The 20,796-nt window shown below is 41.8% G+C and overlaps 1 protein-coding gene and 2 long non-coding RNA genes across 3 annotated transcripts in view; 2 read left to right on the forward strand and 1 right to left on the reverse strand.

Moving 5' to 3' along the window:
* Nucleotides 1-1,347, reverse strand: part of LOC145455949 (serine incorporator 5-like) — a 28,821-nt gene extending 27,474 nt beyond the window's left edge. Inside the window, exon 1 of the mRNA XM_080333980.1 lies at nucleotides 22-1,347. Within this exon, the coding sequence (XP_080190106.1) occupies nucleotides 22-36 (15 nt within the window). The 5' untranslated portion in view covers nucleotides 37-1,347. The remainder of the gene's footprint in view (nucleotides 1-21) is intronic.
* LOC145455512 (uncharacterized) overlaps nucleotides 1-20,796 on the forward strand; it is a 130,984-nt gene that overhangs the window by 84,613 nt on the left and 25,575 nt on the right. The window lies entirely within an intron of this gene.
* LOC145455933 (uncharacterized) lies at nucleotides 7,680-8,582 on the forward strand. Its single transcript, XR_013920464.1, has 3 exons — nucleotides 7,680-8,237; nucleotides 8,303-8,420; nucleotides 8,475-8,582. It is a non-coding gene; the product is annotated as an uncharacterized LOC145455933 (long non-coding RNA).

Genomic DNA, 20,796 nt, shown 5'->3' on the forward strand with positions numbered 1-20,796 from the left:
ACACATAAAATAATTACTCACAGATTGCAAACACATGTTGGTGTGTAGACAGAAAAATCTAGCAATTTCCTGTAATGCTTCAACTCATAACACAAATAATGAAGAACTGAATTAGACATACGCATATTGGGTAGATTGCGGAGATGAGCACGGATTTGGATCAGGATTTTAAAAAAAACGGATTTGTGAAATTACGTCGGATTTGGATTTGATTAGGATTAGAGATTTTTTCTGAACGGATTAGGATTTGGATTGGATTTACCGATTTTCAGGGAGATTGATGTCATGTGGCGAATGGCGACAAAATTTCTTGATTTGGATTTGGATTAGGATTTGAAGCTTCGGATTTGGATTGGATTAGGACAGAAATCCCATATATCCGCTCATCTCTGGTAGATTGGGGCTGATTAGACTAAAAGTTGGAAGAGTGGAACTGGTTTTTGGACTAGAAGTTGGACTGAATTTGAAATTTAAGTTTGGATTTTGATAACGTTATGACACTTCAAATACTCTGCATATAGATACGGCTCATCTGCTGTACGCAATCATCCATATTCTGCACTAAATCGCACTAGCCCTGGAAAGGAAGGTGCAATCATAGCCAGGGCCCAATGCGGCCAGGTTGTGCGCCCAACAAATCACTGCTCAAAAGATTCGGTGTCATAAACGTAAAAGATCTGTGGAAACTAGAAATTGCCAAGTTTATGTATCAGTTCCACTGTGTTCACTGACCCGAAAATTTCGATGACTTCTTTACCACAGCATAAAAAGTGCACACAAGTACAACACACGAGCTTCAAGTATCGTGCAAGTATCATAGGGTTTGCGCGAAAGATCATTGCTCTATCGAATATGCTGGACCAAATGTATGATGCTGTATCTCGCCGGCAATCCGTCAGTCGTCGAGCATGTCCAGTCCATGTCCACATTGAAATAGAGATACAAGCAATTTCTACTGAATGAATACTACTCAGCTCTCCACTTTACCGAACCACGACCTGCCATGTCGATCTCGTCTACCGTCGCATGCCACCGCATTTTGTCGTTATTTTTATTAACTCCTTTTACTTTTCATTCAGTATGCATTGCGCATATCTCCTCTTTACATCGCCTGGACCCAGGTAGGGGTCTGATCTCAAAGACTACTCCAAGTCGTTTCGACACCTTCCTATCTTTTCATTGTATCGCCGTCTTGTGGTGTTTTGAAATGACGAAATTTTAATATCAAACTTAACTGAACTGAATTATGGTACTTTCCGAGAATTATAGTACTACAAAGTCAAGGAAGTCACTAAACCAGTTATCTGAAAATAAGTGATAGACTATCCCCTACATAAGACTATTCTCATCGTGAATATGCCAGACGAATGCCAAGAAAAGATAGCGACAATAAACAAACCATAGCCTTTATAAAGGCTATAAAGGCTATGAACAAACCATCGATGGGAATTCCAACTTAGATTGAAGCTTGTTTACGCCATCTCGCGAGATTAATAATTATGATACCGAAATCAGCGGTTTCGCATTCGCAGAAGCTTTTCATCCGGATTGTTTCTTGTGTAACCGCTCGGATCCGGAGGCTGGGTGATCTCCGGTTAGGAGAGCACGCCGGTGGGAAAATGAGGAACTAGTATTATTCGTATTCTGCTGCGCTGGCTTTGGTACTGGTCTGCTTCTTTTGTGAAATACATACTGTGAGTTCGCATTCGGTGGAACCTCTCATTTCAGTCTCGAACCTGAAAGACAGTGGCATCATCTTCTGTGAGGTATATAGATTATAATAGGAACAAAGACAGAACGGCCACACTTGGGCTCATGCCAGGGATTAATATTAGTACTTGAACGGTACTCGGAGTACTTTCTTTTATGTACTGTATAAAACTGGTATCACTATATAGTCAAAAATATGCTGATGGCTTGCAGTTGTTCCTGTATGAAGTAAAGTAAGCTAAGCAATGCAATGTATTGTTCTATCATAGTGTCCTATATGGTGTCGACATGAGCAAATCTCACGCCTCAGTGAAATTGTAACACGTCACAATTTCCATTTGGCTACGGGCAATTTGACGGTCATTTTTGACCGGCTTGTCGAGCATTAAATTTGGTAAAACGGATATCGATAGAAAGCTGACTCTGAACTCATTACGAAAATATAAATTTTATTCCGCTCGTGGCCCTGGAACTCCCACAATCAGCCTCGAATTTTTCATTGTTATGGAGATTGGCATTGGGACGCAACAATGCTGTCTAGCGAAACGAGAGACAGTGATATAACGCTTTCGCTAAATTTTGAGGGTTACCGGTATCGGTTCACAATACGTTTTATATTGCAGTTATATGCGATTGTCTTGCGTATTAGTGTGGTTGTGTGTCTTGTGTACTCAAACAAGCTAATAGCTGCTCCGTAAAGTTTTGTGTAGTGGAGAATGAAGGCTCGGAATAAATCTCAAGTGGGGAATGAACACAAAAAGTTGGGAACCACTGGTCTAGAATTTTGCTGCGAATAGACATTGGAAAATATATTACCGAATAAATACGTGATTGAAAGCCGTAAACTTAATACACAGTTACTTGACATCATCGAGAAGTAGCCTCATGACCCAGTTCGGTATGGTACACTGTCAAAATCGATGCGGACAGACAAACACCGAATTTTACGTAAAATATATTGAGGAATATAGGCTGATCAAGAGATCAGCTGTTAGCCGTCATCGAAAACGAAGTAGCTAACTAGCTATATCGTGCTTGAGAGGGGGTTGTAAGCAAATGGCTTGAGGGTCACAATTCCACGGTGAATTGACATTGGAGCAGTGTTGGGATGACTCGAGTCATGACTTGACTCGAGTCACCTTTTTCGTATGACTTGACTTGACTTGGCGTTTCAAAAATGCAGATTGACTCGTGACTCAGAGCAAAATTTAAGAGTCAATTTCAAGTCATCAAGTATTTTGTGTCGATAAAAATAGCTGTATCTTTCATTTGTTCGGATTATTCTCGATACGCTGGCGTGATGTGTGAGAGCGACCAATTTCATTCATTGAATGATTTCGCGTTTTACTAAACCTCGAGTTAGGGCTATCGCGCCATCAATGAAATGAAAAATACTATCGTAAGAATCAATGTTTCCTCTAATTTTTCACGAGTCTGCGCGCGCTCACCAACACACTACGCAGTCCCTTGGACAACAGTGCGTAAAGACTAAAAAAAGGTCATCACTTCGGCATTTTTGTGCGCAGCTTAGATTTTCTATGCGCAAATACCGTGTCAGAACTGCACAAATAGTGCACACGCGCAGCTTGGAGGGAAAAGTGGTAGAATATAATTTATCATTATCATGTTAAAACTTATTCAGAAAAAGTTTAATGAGTGCTCGCAGATTTTCAGTACGCATTTTATCAATATTTTTACGTTTCTTGAGGCTTTCGCGGGCCGTAGTTTGTCCACCCCAGGATTAGAGCTGCCCCTGTTACTGTGGCGCTGATTCTGAAAATATAAGATAAAAATCCATCAAAGCAATGGAACCATGCCGAAATGACCTTCAAAATCTGAAAATTTGCATTGCTCTAAAACAGTGGTTCCCAACGTGGGCAATATCGCCCCCAGGAGGCGATTTGGCGGCCTATGGGGCGAAAACGACGAAGGGGGCGATAGGGGGCGAAAATGGACAAAGGGGGCGAAAATAGCGATAGGGACGATGATGCGTTAAAACTGCTATATAGGAGTCAAGTCGGAGAAATCACCTTTTTTCAAGTCAACCCACGGAAATTTAGTTGCAAAAGTGTAAAATTCGACATCGAGACGAAAAGTTGACCTTTTTTTTTAGTCAACCCGCCGCTGATCACAGATTGTATACCGATTTTTCGGTTCACAAAATCTGGGGGGCGATGATCGGCGTTGAGCTTGAAAAGAGGGCGATGAGTCGAAAAAGGTTAGGAACCACTGCTCTAAAACAATCGCAGCGACGCAGCACAATGAACATAACAATGGCCCTTGCGTACTTGCGTTTGTTCAAAACAACGCCGATTTTCAGACGTTGAGGTGTATTTCGAGGGGGTTCCGTTGACCTGATCAGATTTAATGTATATTTTCGAAATCAGTGCGACAGTAGCTTTCAAATAAGATCAAATTTACGTAATTAGAGCGCTCGGGTCGTCAGCGATGGGATTACCAATTATGTTACGTTCAGACAAGCCCCGAACTACTGCCATCTCCGGCTAAGCAAATTTGCGTGGTCACCATGTTGCAGATGCATTGAGGGTAGTAGGCTGGACGACTTAGTACAGGCGCTTATGGAAAAACGTCCAGTTTTAAAATATATTTGATTCGTATTGGGTTTGTAGTATTTTATACGAATGGAGCTTCGAATGAATAATCATCGTAAAATTCAGGATTTGTTTCAGCCCAATATCTCGTGTTTATATCTGTGTTATCTGTGTATTTCGACATGTCGAAGACATCTCGTTTTGGTGGTAGTGTTTGTTGCGCCTATAGGTGCAGTAAAAGTCAGAAAAAGATATCCACGGAGTCATATATGAGAAGTAATAGCGATGGTAGTAGCGATGAAGAGTCTTTGGTAAAGCGTCGGCATCCAAGAACATTTCACCGGTGAGTGAATGGCAGAATATGCAGGGCAGCAAGACTATCTTTGAAGAATCAGTTTCTATTTTTATTATCTCCTGACCATCACAGTCAATCAATGTCCAGATAAGCCACAGCATTAATGAATAGGCCATGTTAAAGTGTCATTATACCAGAACATTTTGTCACAAGTATATGGATGTTGGTATGATCAGAGCAGACTATATCAGCAGTCCCAGCACCATGTCAGTTCATCAGTATACCCATAGGCGCCGACTTACGAGGTTACGAGGTGGCGCAGCCACCTCGTGAATATATTTACGAGGTGGCGGCCACCTCGTACAAAATGCCCAAACGTCCAAGTGATTTGTGACACATAATTAATAATCAGGTGAATCGACGCGACCTTGTTAGAGACGTCCTCGAGTTCGATACGCGCGTGTGCCAGGCGCGAAGCCAGGGGGCTTTCGGGGATCGAAACCTTTGAAACGCGGAACCACGTCATTTTGAAACGACCATTCTAACTCTAATATTCAGTTGCAATTCAATAATTGTATTATCATTGTTCCGCGGGTCGATTTACGAGAAGCATGTTGTCAATTAGTGAGAAGATACTGTGATGATCCCCCGCTGAGATGGTCGCGAAATTAGGTCATTCATTCCCGTGCGCGTGGCAATCGTCGCTAGCCCGATTTATCGCGTCTCGAACAAGCCTGCATCTGCAATAGGCCAACTTCACACTATACCATCGCTTGCCCGCGCAATCGCATCTGTATTGGCGGCTTCGGCCTGGCGTACACGATATCATCGCTGGTATATACATGAGCAATGAGCACCTGCGATAGGCCTCGTGCGAAATATACCATTGCTGGTTACCTATCGCGTCTCGGACCTAGCATGCTTTGGCTTCTATCTCTCGCTGGTTTGGAGACAATGCGGTCGAGTTTACGCTAATTGGTGATTGTTTTATGTTACATTGATTAAAGAGCGACATCGCAAAACTGAATAACAGCGAATCGCTGCAGACTTTAACGTGCGTAATTGATTGCCGCTAATACTTGAACGTAACGATCAGAAGATGTGTATCATGGCTTGAGTTCTAAAAGACTACACAGGTCTGAACCACCTGAAATCAGTGCCGTCAAGTTCGGACATTTTGATTTGCCAAAACTGTCATTGAGACTGCGTAATACGCGCGCGTATTTAATTGTTCACCAGAGATCAGGGACTCTCTAATTGACAGCACTTCCGGACTCTTTGGCAAGCTCATCATACGCGTAAAATCGTCAACATGAACACCATCCTAGATTTACTCTCCCGACCATTCGCCCAAATAGACGATCTGCTTTTCTAAAATCTAAATGATGTGCGACCACATTCGTTTGCAAAACCATTCTTACGCTAGCTAGCTTCGTGCGATAGTCTTCGTTATCGGAGCGCGAAATTGGAGGGTGTGTTGGTGTGTGCCTCCAAATTGGAATTCATTTCTGCGCATATTCGTTTCTCTAAGAAGGCTTTGCTAGTGAGACTAATCGGGTAACGCAGCAATACAGCTTAAACACCGATATAATGAGAAAACAATTGACGCGACGAAAGCTGCTCAATACTATGTCAAACTCAAAACCCATTCGTAGCGATGCTGATTAGAATACACGCTTTCTCGTTTGCAACCATCCATATTTTTTGTTTTCTACTTGATACTTTCGTACTCCGAAATTGTCGCACGAAATCATTTTTCAGTGTTCCTTTCGTTATTAACGTGCAGTTGGCGATGCCATGCCATTGTCAAATATTGATGCATAACGAGATTCTGGGTGGCACAAATTCTGATTTTATTCGATTCGTTTGAACAGGGAACCTTCTATATTCCGATCAACTTGATTGCTGGATGTACTCGTATCGAGAACAACAATATCGAATATTAAACTATTGGGCATTTGGTAGCCGGTGAATTTCTATTGATAAGATCGCGTCATGCGCACGGAAGTGGAATTAGTGCTAGCCCAGGGGTATCCAACCAGCGGCCGTAGAAGGAAATTTGTGCAGCCGTCAACTCGTAATTCAATTAGTATGTGTTGGCGGCCATCGACATGCAAATTGAATTTACGAATTGACCGATGTACTCCCAAAATGCTTCGCGAACGTAAATCGGAAATGTACCAATGCCGCCAAAATCGCTGTTTTAATCGACAAACAATTGCCGCGATGCGAGCTAATCAACGCGAAGCCAGAAATCGCGAGAGACAACTATTGATTGGCTGCGCGATTTCGCGTATGTAATCATCATTATTTTCTGCTTGAAACCTCATGTTCGAGAGTTGTCATGTGTTAATAGCGAACTTGCCAGGCCAGTGCGTAGCGTATTTAGTTACATCACAGCGCATTGCGCGTGAATAACATTGATACAACTCCAAATTCTCAGTGACGTAAATTCGATTTCTGTTAAGTGCATTCCGTCGGACAGACTAGTAGCGCAGTTATATTTTCGTGCGATCGTACTCGTATCGTTTTAAGATTCCATTTATGGACTGCATGGTTTGATATGAATGATCACAGGGCCGGTATTAAAACGCCACACGAATAGTTTAACGCTGCACGTAAACCAGCGGCATTTAGTAAAGTGCGTTTTAGAGCAACGATGACGTCATCGATATGGAACAGTTATGACGTCACAAGACTTCGTCACCTCGTAAAAAAATAAAAGTCGGCGCCTATGAGTATACCTGTAATAGCATGACCAGCCAGGCCACTGTTTGTATTCTGTATGGGCAGTTCAGCCAATAACTAGCTTAGTACTCAATCCTTGCTTGAAATTGTCGTGAAGGTTGGAGGTAGGACTAGAAGGAAAGGTATAATTGAGGGCCACACGGTTTTGTCCAGCATAGTTGAGTAATAATTCTATATTTCTGACACCGGCTAACCCACTGAATGAGGTGAGGCCACTTTCTTCGTATGCCGTAGAATTTTCATTATTGTAATTCTGTATTAACCGTTTTTGGTATCTTTACAGATAATAAGCTTCAGTAAATAATTATGGATAAGATATCCTTCATTTTTGAAGAGGTTGAAAAAGATCAAATTGATTTGGTGGTGGTGCAACGGCCAAAAGGTATCCCAATGAATATGACGCCAATGTCATTATCATTATACAAACAATTATCTATATTGTTCAGGACTCCGATCGTCTATGACCTCCCTCCTCTACCGAAAGAAAACAAAGAAGGGAGCAAGGATGAGCAAGTCTAGCCAACACATACTTCAAACCCGTAGAAGACACCGGCTAACACACTTTCTTTACTATTTTATACGCATTTTGGTATCCTTTTCGCTTCACTCAATGTTGAGGCCACTTTCTTCACATGCCGCAGAATTTTCATTATTGTAATTCTGTACTAACCGTTTTTCGTATCTTTACAGAAGATTATTAAGTATGGATATGGATATTGATAAATTATCATTTGTGTACGAAGAAGAAAAATATGAAGAAAAAACTGAAGAAAAAACTGAAGAAAATAGACCGAAACCGGAAGATACAACGGCTAAAAGGTATCCCAATGAATATGTCATTATTACTTGCATTTACATTTAATACAATTTTTCAGAGCTCGATTCATATGGGACTTACCCCCCGCTGTAGAGAAAAACGTCGTGACACCAAGGTATGTCGATCAATGTGTCTTCAAGTGAACAATTTCTCATATGTTAGTTCATTTGTCTTGAACAGTGCCCCAAAACGACGTTGTCGTCGTAGGCCCCGCAGTGGGGTGGCCTTCAATGTGACTGTGCCTGTGCTGCGTAAGAAGAGAAGAAATTCCATTAAATTGGAACTAAGATCAGAATCGGTTCGTTTATTATACCTCGTTCGCAGATATTAACCCCCAACATTTTACTTTCAGATCACCGTTAATTACGCCGAAGGCGACGTAAAGTCAATCACGATTAATCAATTTATTTCTGTTTTTATTTTTTTATGTTGTTATTTTGATAGAAAAATTCGTTTCTCATAACTGAAGCTGGTGTTTCTGAAAACGAAAGTTCAGCATTTTGGTACGAGACAGTACAGCGCGGTATTTCGTGTGACGAGGCAGTACAGCGCGTTATTGCGTGTGACCACAGAAATGGTTGATCTAAAGCCAGGTTCGAGTGCTTCATCTAGTAGGGTAGGCAAGTATCGTGGGCAGAAAAACTGTGTTGAAATGTTCACATGTCCAGTTAGTTTTGAATCTAATCTAATTTCTGGTTTCATGAAAGTGCAAAACGAGCCAAGCTTCATGTACACACGTATATGGGTAGCTATAGGTGTAATTATGATCAAATACATGTACGCCATCTAGATGGGTGTCTTTGATTTGTACATGTCGCCAATGTCGACGTCTATCTATTTTGTCAATTGTCACCAATGTCGGCAAAGCCGACGATGCCGCTCGGGGGCCGAAACTAGGATACTGCAATGACTCGAGTAAGGATTTTTGGTGACTCAACTCGACTTGAATCAATCTTGGTATTGACTTGACCTGCACTCGGCTACTCAAGTACTTCGACTATCTCGCTACATACTACGGGATTCTTGATGGGAAGACCTGAAGATTGCATGGCCACAAACGCAAATTATTTATAACTAATCATATTATTTACATTATTAGGCCTACGTTGAATTGAATGAACGTCGAAGTCTTAATACATTCCAGTGTAGGATTCGCGAGGAAAATACACGACCGGGCGTAGGTGGTACGCTAGCAAAAGAAGTACACAATTTCGCATTCCATTGGTGTCAGATAGTGCTCTGTCTGTGAACTTATCATTTGACTCCAAGGCCCCCAAATGAAGTGTGGACTGCGTCTCCCGAAGACACGAAACCTGTCACCTCGATTATTTTTCGAGCAAGCAAGAAAATCTAACAAATGTTTATGGCATTTGCCTGTTGTGAGCGCGAAAAGACGAAAGATTTCCTGTTGACGGTAGAGGCCGACTTTTATCAAAATGACGAGTGTCAGCTGAAAATATTCGGGTTCATTTCAATATCAATATACTATTCACCTGGGAAGGTACTTAATTTGAAATTTCCATATCATCCATACTCTTACACAGAGGGAGGCCGACCGAGGTTGGCTCCAGAATTCTTACCTAAGTGTTGCAGCCTTGCAGGTTTATCTAGACTCCTCGCTATTCCTACCTAATGTTTTGGAGGTTTATCTAGGCTCCTCCTCGCCATGACATTCGTGTAAACCCGGGGTGGCCAACCAGCGGCCATATAGAAGGAAATTTGTGCGGCCGTGGACACGTCATTCACTTGCCCTCTCCATCAACTCTACCGTTGAATAAGTTGAGTGACATCTTGAAACTGAATAACATCGAATCTGCGCGGTTCGCCTCAAACCGTAATTGGCGTAGGCCTATAGCCTAATTGATATCCGCTAATGCTAAAACATAACGTTCAGAAGATGTGTGTCAAGGCTCGAGTTATCAAAAGATAAGAAAGGGCTGACTTGAAACTTGAAATCGCTGTCATATACAAAGCAGATTCCAATATAATTACTTGGATATTTTGATTTGCGAACATAGTTCGTCGTCGCTGAGATTGCGCCAAATGTGGCCCGCGACGCGATTTTGAACGGTATTATGTCTTTCTAACCAAGACGTACGCCATCATTGACTGCTTTTCATTTATACTTACGCCATTATTGGCCGTGTTGTAAAAGACCAACAGGTGATAAGTGCCAAATTTTTCTTTAAATAAAAAAAGACCTTTGGAATCGTGTGTGTCTCACAATTTTTTTCGTATGTTTAGGGAATTCCAGTATATTTTGACTTTTGTGACAAACCTGATGGGAGGTCAAGTAGGCCTAATAACAACTTGCAACAAAGTGATAACAATGCTGCGCCCGCCCGATGCATCATTATATCAATTAATTGCGCTAAATTTTCAAAGACACCCCTCCCATAAGCTCTATCTGTAAATCGATCAAATGGTTGGAGAAACGATAAAAGTATGATATCAAATGTGCAACTATATCAATATTAATGACGACATTCATATATAAATGGCCAACGTTTGTCGTATTAGTAATCCAGATTTAAAATGAAGTCAATGTAGCTAAGTGCCATGTAGTGACAAACCTTCTTTGTTGCCATCAGACTTGTATAAACTACTGGATTTTCAAAAAGCGCAACTATAGAACTAGAACTAACCCTGTTTTATATGAACCCCTAGCTTGTTCAAAAATAATACAATTCCATATAGCCAAACGAAACTGATTTTATTCAACAACATACATCAAGTCAGTGGCGGCTCGTGACAATATCGGGTGGTGGGGCAAGGGCTGCGAGCGACTTTTATCAACATGACGTCACAATGGCGTTTTCCAACGTAAAAAAGTAACTTTATGATGCTCACATGAATTTCCCGACAACAGTGATTTTAACGTAGGTGCCGCTAGAGGTTTGCCGGTGAGCCGTGACTTGAAATGTGGTAACAAATATTTTATTCATTTATTTTTTAACAAAGGATTATTTTACAAAATGTACGTGAACTAAGAATCGTCCCTATGCCACGAATCAAGTATCAGGTCATCCTTAGTAGCATGCGTTATGATTTAATGGTATAGTTATAAATTACGCAAATCGATAGACCCTAATTTTTCTAAGCCCGTCCGAAAGTGTTTCGTACACGATCCTGGTGTGTTACGACCACTGAGCTGGTGGTTACGACCAGAGATGGGCGGATTCCAAAATTTCGGGATCCGAATCTATCCGGATCCGGCTGGCAATTGGAAATTCATAGTCCAAAGAAATCCGGCTGGTGAATGTCCAGTTCGGAATCCGAAAAAATCCTGCCAGAACAATGCTAATTAATCATATCACAGCAAAAAAATCCGGCTAAAATCCGACCGTCACCCCAAATTCAAAATCCGGATCCAGTCCGGCCAGGTAAAAAAACATTGAAATCCTGCTCCGGCTCCTGAACCGGACTGTGGCTATCTCTGGTTACGACCAGGTGATAATAGGCAACCAAAACGTAGGCACCCGGCGTACGATTGGATCAATAGACTGGACAACTTCTAGACCTCTCATTTTCGCTCTAAAGACAACTGCGTAAACTACGTACGGAGCAAAGATTCAATACGATTCATGTTCGCACTTGACTTGACCTGACTCATTCCAATGACTAGAACTCGAGAGATTGCGTAAGCCTAACTGGAAAGGTCAACGAGTTCGGACACATACGCAATTGTTATCTCATAGATTGGGCCTGTCATATTGAATCCAGAACATCAATTTGAATGGTCTTTGAAGAACTAAGGACAGCAGCCTCGGAACTTCGGTCTCGGAACATCATAGGACATTTTGGCCTTGAAACTGGAGACTGTGACACAACACATACGGCTTACAGTCTATAAGTCTGCTGCGAAATCGCCGTCGGAAAATATACTAATCAATAAATACATGAATAAAAGCCGTAACTTAGTATACTGTTACAAGAAATCATCGAGAAGTAGCATACGCAATCTCATAACCCATTCCGGTATGGTACACTGTCAAAATCAATACAAACAGACGAACACCCAGTGGCGGCTCGTGACAATATCGGGTGGTGGGGCAAGGGCTGCGAGCGACTTTTATCAACATGACGTCACAATGGCGTTTTCCAACGTAAAAAAGTAACTTTATGATGCTCACATGAATTTCCCGACAACAGTGATTTTAACGTAGGTGCCGCTAGAGGTTTGCCGGTGAGCCGTGACTTGAAATGTGGTAACAAATATTTTATTCATTTATTTTTTAACAAAGGATTATTTTACAAAATGTACGTGAACTAAGAATCGTCCCTATGCCACGAATCAAGTATCAGGTCATCCTTAGTAGCATGCGTTATGATTTAATGGTATAGTTATAGATTACGCAAATCGATAGACCCTAATTTTTCTAAGCCCGTCCGAAAGTGTTTCGTACACGATCCTGGTGTGTTACGACCACTGAGCTGGTGGTTACGACAAGAGATGGGCGGATTCCAAAATTTCGGGATCCGAATCTATCCGGATCCGGCTGGCAATTGGAAATTCATAGTCCAAAGAAATCCGGCTGGTGAATGTCCAGTTCGGAATCCGAAAAAATCCTGCCAGAACAATGCTAATTAATCATATCACAGCAAAAAAATCCGGCTAAAATCCGACCGTCACCCCAAATTCAAAATCCGGATCCAGTCCGGCCAGGTAAAAAAACATTGAAATCCTGCTCCGGCTCCTGAACCGGACTGTGGCTATCTCTGGTTACGACCAGGTGATAATAGGCAACCAAAACGTAGGCACCCGGCGTACGATTGGATCAATAGACTGGACAACTTCTAGACCTCTCATTTTCGCTCTAAAGACAACTGCGTAAACTACGTACGGAGCAAAGATTCAATACGATTCATGTTCGCACTTGACTTGACCTCACTCATTCCAATGACTAGAACTCGAGAGATTGCGTAAGCCTAACTGGAAAGGTCAACGAGTTCGGACACATACGCAATTGTTATCTCATAGATTGGGCCTGTCATATTGAATCCAGAACATCAATTTGAATGGTCTTTGAAGAACTAAAGACAGCAGCCTCGGAACTTCGGTCTCGGAACATCATAGGACATTTTGGCCTTGAAACTGGAGACTGTGACACAACACATACGGCTTACAGTCTATAAGTCTGCTGCGAAATCGCCGTCGGAAAATATACTAATCAATAAATACATGAATAAAAGCCGTAACTTAGTATACTGTTACAAGAAATCATCGAGAAGTAGCATACGCAATCTCATAACCCATTCCGGTATGGTACACTGTCAAAATCAATACAAACAGACGAACACCGAACTTTGAGTAAAATAGATCGAGGAATAGGCTGATCGAATGATCAGCTGTTAGCCGACATCGACAATGAAATAGCTATCGCATTTGACAGGGGATTGTGAGCAAATGGTTTGAAGGCCACAATTTCACAGTGAAATGGACATTGGCGAACATAAAATTATGTGAATATTTGAATGCAAACCCAGAATCTTGGTCAGCTGTTTCATGCGATCATCGAGATATACCATTGGAAATATCATCACCGATCTCGTTATGGAACGCAGACTATAGATTAGCACAGACCGACACCGGCTATTGCGTGAGATCCGCAATGACGTAGGTAGGCTAAGTATCAGATCAGCGCGCATCTCTACCATACTCGACCTCGAAAACGAAATAACTGCCTCAATCATTGAGTGTCAACTTTAAGACTTGGCACCGTGTTCGATACTAAAATCCAGACATACCGTGCGAAAGCTCATGACAGATCTAGGTATGGAACATCGTTGAAATCAATAGAGACCAATAACGGCTTTTGCGTAAATTTGTTGGCGATAAATGAAGAGTCAGCTCTTACTCGACTTTGGAAACGAAATTACCACCCACATAGTTCAGTGACAAACTTAAAACTTGTTACAGCGGTCGATACTAACACTTATCGTGCCAAATGTCATGACCGATCTCGGTATAGAACATCGTCAAAATCAATGGAGACCAATACCGGCTTTTGAGTAAAATCTGTTTGCTTTACTATGTACATGATAGATCAGCACACACTGAACTTCGGAAACGGAATTACTACCATTATCTTTAAGTAGCAAGCCTGAAACTTGGAGCAGTGTTAAATACTACCTTCACGACATATCATACCAAGTTTCAAGAAATATCATGGTGCGAAACACCGTCAAAATCGACCTATTCCAGCAAAGGTCGACTCAACGCATATTACGGTAACCGAGTTCAGATATAGATACGATTGTTACATCACACCTTAAGGGCGAGCAAGCATATTTGCCCCGGTTGCTCGGCCATTTTACGAATAGGAGAGAGTAAATCACCGTTTCTTTATTGTGCGCGGCTTTGAGAGAATAGATAGTGAAAGCTTGTTATGAGCGCTACCGGGGCAAGCCCCGGCTAGGCATTCACAAAGCGAAAACACAGAAGAGAATTCGATTTTCGCAGAGACTTCGCTATGTATGGGCGTTTGCAAGCGAAAGCACAAGAAGAACGCGGGTTTCGCTGTGATCTCGGTATATATTGATTGCTGTGCGTCTATAAATGGTTAAATTGTTATTGAACAGAATTTTAGGTGGGGCAATGCCCCAGTTGCCCTATAGGACGAGCCGCCACTGCATCAAGTGGTAGCTGCGTCTGTACAGCAACTAACAACAATCAATGATCACGATCACGAGTATTTTTTCTTCGTTTTTTGCTTGATGGCTGATCTGGAATATTGGCCTGGCTTACTTCCACTACGTTTTAGTGGAGTTCTTGTGATCATCTTCGAATCGCTCGAAACAGACGTCTTTTGATCAGCATGCAAATGTTTTCGGGGAATGTACTTCAAGAAATCATGGTAAATCTTTTCCTGTTGCTCATCGGGCATAACGCTCCATCCACTGCGGAACAAGAAATTTATCGCAGCAACCGATCATACGATAGGGCCCAGTATTAGTTATGCTTCCGAGCATCAACATATTGCGTCGAAACTGCCGTGTGCAAGGTGTCAATCAGTTCTGGAATCTTTTCAAGTTTCCAACGAGTAAGTCGTTTAAATACATGGTTCATATGGGAAGCGAGTGGCGCAGTTGGTTAAACACTGATGGTTCGAGTCTCGGCTCTGCCATGTTTCTATGTGTCGGAGGTTTATCTGGGCTCCTCATCGCCGATCCCGCTGTAATACAGCGCATTGAAAAGCCCAGACGAAGAGAGAGCCGAACTCGTGAAAGGAGGCAGCAAATGAGCCGAAAAAAGACATGAAGACATGCCATTATGCGATTATGAAATTTACTGTGTGGGCGCAAATAACCACGAGTTGCAAGCGCCAATTATATGCGTTAATAAAAACAACAACAACAACATGGTTCATACTCTCGTTGTTGTTATTTGTCCAAAATGTGTATCCGGGAGATATCTTGCCAGTTTTCCAAACTTTATTTTTTAGCAAATTGAACATTCGATTCTGAAGGTATGGAATCAACTTTGGACAGTCCGAATTGCAGCGTGAAATCATTTCACTTTGACGTTGTTCGAACTCATCTTCCGTGGCACTGTCGAGAAGAATCAAAACATTTTTGACTAAACTCAGTCTCAGATCTTAGCTGACTCCAATGCCATTTTGCAGCTTCTCATCAAGATTTTCCTTCAAATGTTTCAGGCAAAGTATATGTGTACACTTGGGAAACGAGCTCTCGATGGCTGTATGAAGAGCACCAGTCAGAGAGTATCCTGAATCGATCACCCTACAGCAGGGGTTCTCAATCCGCGGCCCGTGGGCCGCACAGTGATGAGCATCGGAGCGGAGTCGGAGTGGATTCGGAGCGGAGTTTTGCCGATTTTGTGACAGTCGGAGCGGAGTCGGAGTTTACCACAGACAGTTTTTCGGAGTATTGTAACTTTTGTCTCCGATATCTTTGGATAGCTCTGACCAGAATACACTATTAATTATGATTACAAACCAAAACACAGACAGTTGACACCTTGTAAATTTGTAATATGACGGGTAACATGAAAAAATGATTGCCAAGTGCATAAGAATCAGCCATCTGCACTGCAATTGGGGACTTTAGAGTAAACAATACTATGGGGCCAACCATATTATCACATGTACCATGTTCTACCATGTGTACCATGTACCATGCTTGCCACTGTTTCGGATACTTGACGAGATTCATCGGAGTATCTCGGAGTCTGGGATTGAGCTCTTCGGAGTCGGAGGGAGTTTTCGTCAGACACTAAAGTTGTCGGAGGGATTTGGAGTCTCGAAAAGCACTATCCGCTCATCACTGGGGCCGCATGCGGCCCGCAGACGCTTATTGTGCGGCCCGCGACATCCTTCACTATGAACGCAGCTACTATTGGCACAGTATTGTTACATATTAATTTAGCTACATTAGCTCTCTTATCGCACAGTCTATGGTCGAGTTTAGATCTTATTGTTTTGAATTGGACAGTTCCATCCGGAGATATACGTATCGCCTGATCCTACAAAAATCCTTGCTAGCTATAGGTGTCAATCCCATCAATCCATATTTCGAGGCATTGTTAAAATTGCCAACGACGTTACAGACGCATGGTTGAAAATTGCTTGGAATATCGCTAAACCCAAGAAATCTGCTAGAAAAGGTGTGCTTCCAAGAAAACTTCAATATACTGCGCGAATCTTCGACGTTTCCGGAGTTTAGCAGCAAGGACAACGTCACCAGACAAATTCTAAAGCTACAGTTGTCTAATTCAACCGTGACAAGAAGAGAAACAGCAATGTCAGTCGATCTCTTGTCGCATGTTCTGAAACACGTTGCCCTTTAGACTACTTCAGCTTAGCACTGACCAAATCCGCAGACATTGCAATGCTAATTACACGGGTTCATGTTATAGGAGTGGACATATTTGCAGAGGAACTGCTGACAGGGTAAACGTGGGGAGGGGACCAGCAAAACATATCAACTTGACAAATCTGAATTCTGTAACCATAGGTTCAGGGCTCCAGTCCTGGAAGGAAATGGCTGATTGGTTTGCTCAGGAATTACCCCAAACGTTAGACATATTTTTCTATCACTGAGAGCTCAAAGTGATAATGGTCTCCGTAACGAAAAAGTTACCGTAATTTTATACTTGATCGCTTACGCATTGAAACGGAGAGTTTTGTGAGTTCTGTTGTCTGGTGTAAGGGTTTGAAGGTGTACACTGTACAGTCCGGTTTGGGAACGAATGCAATGCGCGCTCCATGAACGGATTTACTTGCGCCGCCAGAAGATGACATAATCTCACTAGAAACAGCTACTGAAAACGTACGAACGCTGTCCATTATTGCTGCAGAATGCATAAAAATAGACTAAATGTCCGTATACGACTGGTAAATCGGCTGCAGTAGCCTAAATTTAATAGTATTTGACATAATCTCACTAGAAACAGCTACTGAAAACGTACGAACGCTGTCCATTATTGCTGCAGAATGCATAAAAATAGACTAAATGTCCGTATACGACTGGTAAATCGGCTGCAGTAGCCTAAATCTGATAGTATTCCAAAAATACACGGTAATAATGTTCTGCGGCCCGCAGCGGTTTTTGCTGTTAAAATGCGGCCCGTTATACAAGGAAAGTTGAGAACCCCTGCACAGTATCGTCATAATCTTCTCTGCAATAGTATAGGAGTATAGGGTATCCCTAAATGGACTGAATATAGTGATCGAGTTCGGTCCCGGATCGGGATCAAAGAGGACTTTTCAGAATCACGAAGTGGGTTCACCTGTTTGTCTGTTTGAACATTCGTCAACAGATCAAACATCACCAATTGCTATTGACCATCATGCCCGGCGGTAGGATAGGGTTATCTGACAAAGATCGGCAAGAATACGTATCGTCATCCGCAATTCCCTGGATTTCTGCTTGTCCATAAGCAATGGTATATCACCCCAACGTTTGTATCAATTGAGAATGTTCGGAAAATCTTGAAACGTGATTTCAGGAGGATAAGAGTCGTACCGGCGGAAACCGACACGATAACTACCGTTAGAGCGTTTGGAGTTACGTGCTCAATAGACGCACAGCATCCTGGTAAAACGGTCGGGATATTGATGTCGTTATCATGTCAATGAAATGAAAAACAAACTACTTCTGGTCGTGTATTTTCATAGCAAATCTAACACTGGAATGTATAAAGACTTCGGCGTTTATTCAATTCAACAGGCCTAATAATGTAAATAATTTGATTAGAGTTATATATAATTTGCGTTTGTGGCCAATCTTAAGGTCTGGTCGAAATCGAAAATAATCGCCGATGTCTGTTTTGCGTGCGTCGGCCTCCTCAATCTTGCAAGTGGTTTGTACCAGATAAGTCCGTAAGTTATCCCATGCGGTCTGGAGTCATGCTCAATGACTCAAGTAGCCTACAGTACAACGTGCCAACTTTTTGCCAGCGTACCTTACGTCCAGTCGTGTATTTTCATCGCGAATCTTACACTGGAATGTATAAAGACTTCGACGTTTATTCAATTCAACAGGCCTAATAATGTAAATAATATGATTAGTTATATGATAATAACATTGATAATGATATTTATTCAATTCAACGTAGGCCTAATAATGAAAATAATATGATTAGTTATAAATAATTTGCGTTTGTGGCCATGCAATCTTCAGGTCTTCCCGTCAAGAATCGCTAGGCTTACCATACGTCCCGTTTTAGGCGGGATTGTCCCGCTTTTTAACGTCTTGTCCCGGCGTCCCGACCAGTCAGCCAAACGTCCCGCTTTTTAAGGCCGTAAGGTACTGCTGAACTAACAAAATTTTCCAAATTTTTTTATTGCAGAATCCTTGAGTATGAAACTAGTTCTTTTCAAAAATGTATTGCTTTTGTCTGATTTCGAATTAGAAGTATGTTAAAATACGATTTGAAATCAACCATTTTCGTAAAAATTCACCCCCCATACAAGTTCATTTATTTAAACTCACTCAAAATTATTATAATCCCTCTGCCGTGCTGATATTATACAATAAATAGACAAGCTATATCTGTAATCGATAAGTAAGTATGTTAAGTAGTTAAGTATAAATTGGATGTATATCACGCGAAGCGCGAAAAAAATTTCAGTTGAGTTCAGCTTCGCGCCCCCCTTCAGATGCTTTCACGCCCCAAGGGGGGCGCCCACCAGTTTGAGAACCATTGTGGAATATACTAAGAAAGAGTTGATCAAGTCCCTTCATTATTTCGATTTTTAGTTCACATTCTATCAATATTTCTGCAAAGTTTCTCCAGACTCTTGCGGGCCGCATGCGGCCCGTAGTTTGCCCATCCCTGCGATAGACAAAGCTTTGCTAGTGTGACGTCATTCCAAAATGTGCTCATATCTAATTTTGAAATCCGCTAGTGGGCGCTAAAGAGCGTCCCGATTTTATGAAACAAAAATATGGTAACCCTAAGAATCGCGTATGTAGCGAGATAGTCGAAGTACTTGAGTAGCCGAGTGCAGGTCAAGTCAATACCAAGATTGATTCAAGTCGAGTCGAGTCACCAAAAATCCTTACTCGAGTCATTACAGTATCCTAGTTTCGGCCCCCGAGCGGCATCGTCGGCGATGTCGGCAATGGCTGCATTGTCGGCAATGTCGGCATTGGCGACATAGCCGACATTGGCGACATAGCCGACATTGGTGACATTGGCGACATTGGTGACATTGGCGACATTGACAAAATAGATAGACGTCGACATTGGCGACATGTACAAATCAAAGACACCCCACCTAGATTGTATCTTGTGCCGTATTGATTCGATAAAATTAATATTTATTATGAACTCCCACAGTGCACAGATTGCTGTAACCAACATAGCCTCAATTTCACTGTGAATTAGGCAATTCTAGCTACATCTGAATAAGGACCCATACATTTCTTGTTTCTCTCATTCAATGAACTCATTCAGTCACTTCAGAAATCACTACCCCATCGCTACACATAGCAGACATATCTTTACTTTCTCTTTTTTGGATTTATTCAAATACGCTGAAACAATAAATACGTAGAATAACCACATTGGCATTCAATTGATTTCAGCAGTGCCTTTTGATATGTCCCATGATGCTGAATTTTCTCCATCAGCAACGTAGCTGGCAGTTACAGCATTCACATCAGCTCCATTGCAGTAGGTATGAAGATTTTGAATCCAGGATAGGTAATTCTAAGGCACGCTCCGATAATAACTTCAAGCTGGCAATCGTAGATGCTCTTACTTCCTATAGATACATATATCTGAAAGATAACCGAACTGGCATTATACATCTTTTGACAGCTTGGTTATTTCTGTACACGTAAAATATGCCAGTTTGTTGCTATCCAACATTAGTAATAAAAGCAAACTGCAATGTGTATTTGTATCATTGCATATACGGTGACCTGAAACTGAAGGTAAGGAGTAAGAAGACAGCATCAGAAAACTCCCTCAGGATAAACGGTATCATACCCAAGTCAAATTGTTAATGCCATGGCAATCGCCTTATCCAAGTAATTGTGATAAAGGCACTCGGCGACCATAGAAATTTCTAAACATAAGTACGTTTATTTAGCTGGATACAACGAGTAAAACAATCTACATCAGGAATATAACCACAATACATACGATGACACATATACAACCTTATTTTACCACGAACAATCGAAACCACTTATATCTTCGA

The sequence above is a fragment of the Botryllus schlosseri genome, chromosome 14 (genome assembly GCF_051294905.1).
Source record: "Botryllus schlosseri isolate E-star chromosome 14, Bs_hap1, whole genome shotgun sequence".
NCBI classification, from domain to species: Eukaryota; Metazoa; Chordata; class Ascidiacea; order Stolidobranchia; family Styelidae; genus Botryllus; species Botryllus schlosseri.